Raw genomic sequence first — 1,629 nt, forward strand, 5'->3', positions numbered from 1 at the left:
AAAAAAGTTCCTGCAATGCGAGACGGAGACTTCTGCCTGGGTGAAAGGTGACTATGACCTGACATGTTTAATGTTTAACGAGCCGTGGACCCTGAGGCCCTAACGACCCGTCCCCCCCCCCAGCATCCCCATCATGCTCTATCTGGCTGAGAAGTTCCAGACTCCAGACTTCTGGTACCCGGCCGACCTCCAGCGCCGCGCTCAGATCAACGAGTACCTGTCCTGGCAGCACACGGGCATCCGGATGTACGGGATCAAGATGTTCTGGCTGCGGGTACGTTCACCATCAGAACCTGTACATCTTTACTACTGGGTCGGCCATATTGGAACCAGATTCCTTTAATTTTAACTTTATATTTTATAGTTATTCCAACCAATTCATACCAAACCGAACAGAATCTGTCCAGCAGTGGATTCTGATTATATTTCAATATTTCTATTAGTTTCACAGCAAGTCCAGCTGCATCTATAGAGGAACAAAATCACTCGGAATCACAATCATGTTCAGATTTTAGACGGAGAGAACAGATGGGGGGAAGTTCAGGGGAGGGAACGCCATTTTAGTTAAAAGAGGGGAAACTGAACAGATTTCAGCTCCTGCTTCTATAATGTTCCACCCAATTAAACCTGTTGATATAATTTACTGTTTATGTTAAGAGCAAACCTTCACTCTCATGGCAAGATAAATGATGTAATTCAACAGTCGTAGCGCATTGCTACAACTGTTGAATTGAGCATATCGGATTTTGGCCGATATGTTCAGCCCAGATATTGGATTGGATCAGAAAAAAATAGATATCAAATATCAGTGTTAAAATTGGACTCAGACGGTAATGTTTGTTTGCAGCTTATGCTTCCTGAGGTAATGGGTGTGGAAGTCCCAAAGGAGAAGATGGATGGAGCCCTGGAGGACCTGAACAACGCTCTGAACCTGATCGAAGAGAAGTTCCTCCAGGACCAGCCGTTCATCGGCGGAGACCACCTGTCTCTGGCCGACCTGGTGGCCATCGTGGAGATCATGCAGGTGAGCTGAACTGGTCCAGAATCTAGATGTGTTTTCTTTTCTGCTCCGATACGCAGCGACCGGCTGATTATTCAGCTTCAGATAAAAACAAAAGAACAGAAAAAAAACTCTGTGCAGCTTCATGTGACCAAAGCTCAGAGTTGGAGCTGATAAAACAAGCTGCAGCAGAACAAAAGAAGATTTCTCTGGAATGCGATCCAAACCATCAGTGAAGGCGGTTTCCTTCAGGCCGCTGAGCTGTTTATCCAGGGCAACTGATACAGCAGAGGATGCAACATCTTCATGTGATCTGGATGTTCTCCAGACTTCCTGAAGGTCCTTCAAACTGCTGCTTTCCAGCTTCACAGCTCTGGGAAAGAAACAGTTTCCAGTTCCGTTTTGTCCTGAGTGAAGTGGAACAAACGCGGCTTTATTCTGGTAGATGGGATCTGTAGCCGTTTATCTGGGATCTGTAGCCGTTTATCTGGGATCTGTAGCCGTTTATCTGGGATCTGTAGCCGTTTATCTGGGATCTGTAGCCGTTTATATGGGATCTGTAGCCGTTTATATGGGATCTGTAGCCGTTTATATGGGATCTGTAGCCGTTTATATGGGATCTGTAGCCG

General features: G+C 46.0%; 1 protein-coding gene across 1 annotated transcript; it reads left to right on the forward strand.

Annotated features, from left to right (window-relative positions):
* Positions 1-3: 3 nt before the first annotated feature.
* On the forward strand, positions 4-1,033 carry LOC107103957 (glutathione S-transferase theta-4-like; the record flags this gene model as incomplete). The annotated part of the gene is made up of 3 exons (XM_015403830.1): positions 4-47; positions 124-274; positions 848-1,033. Coding segments are annotated over 3 exons (381 nt in total), but the record flags the coding sequence as incomplete, so codon positions are not given.
* Between the last annotated feature and the right edge of the window lie 596 nt (positions 1,034-1,629).

Source organism: Cyprinodon variegatus, unplaced genomic scaffold (genome assembly GCF_000732505.1).
Source record: "Cyprinodon variegatus isolate N-32 unplaced genomic scaffold, C_variegatus-1.0 Scaffold1575, whole genome shotgun sequence".
Lineage (NCBI taxonomy): Eukaryota > Metazoa > Chordata > Actinopteri > Cyprinodontiformes > Cyprinodontidae > Cyprinodon > Cyprinodon variegatus.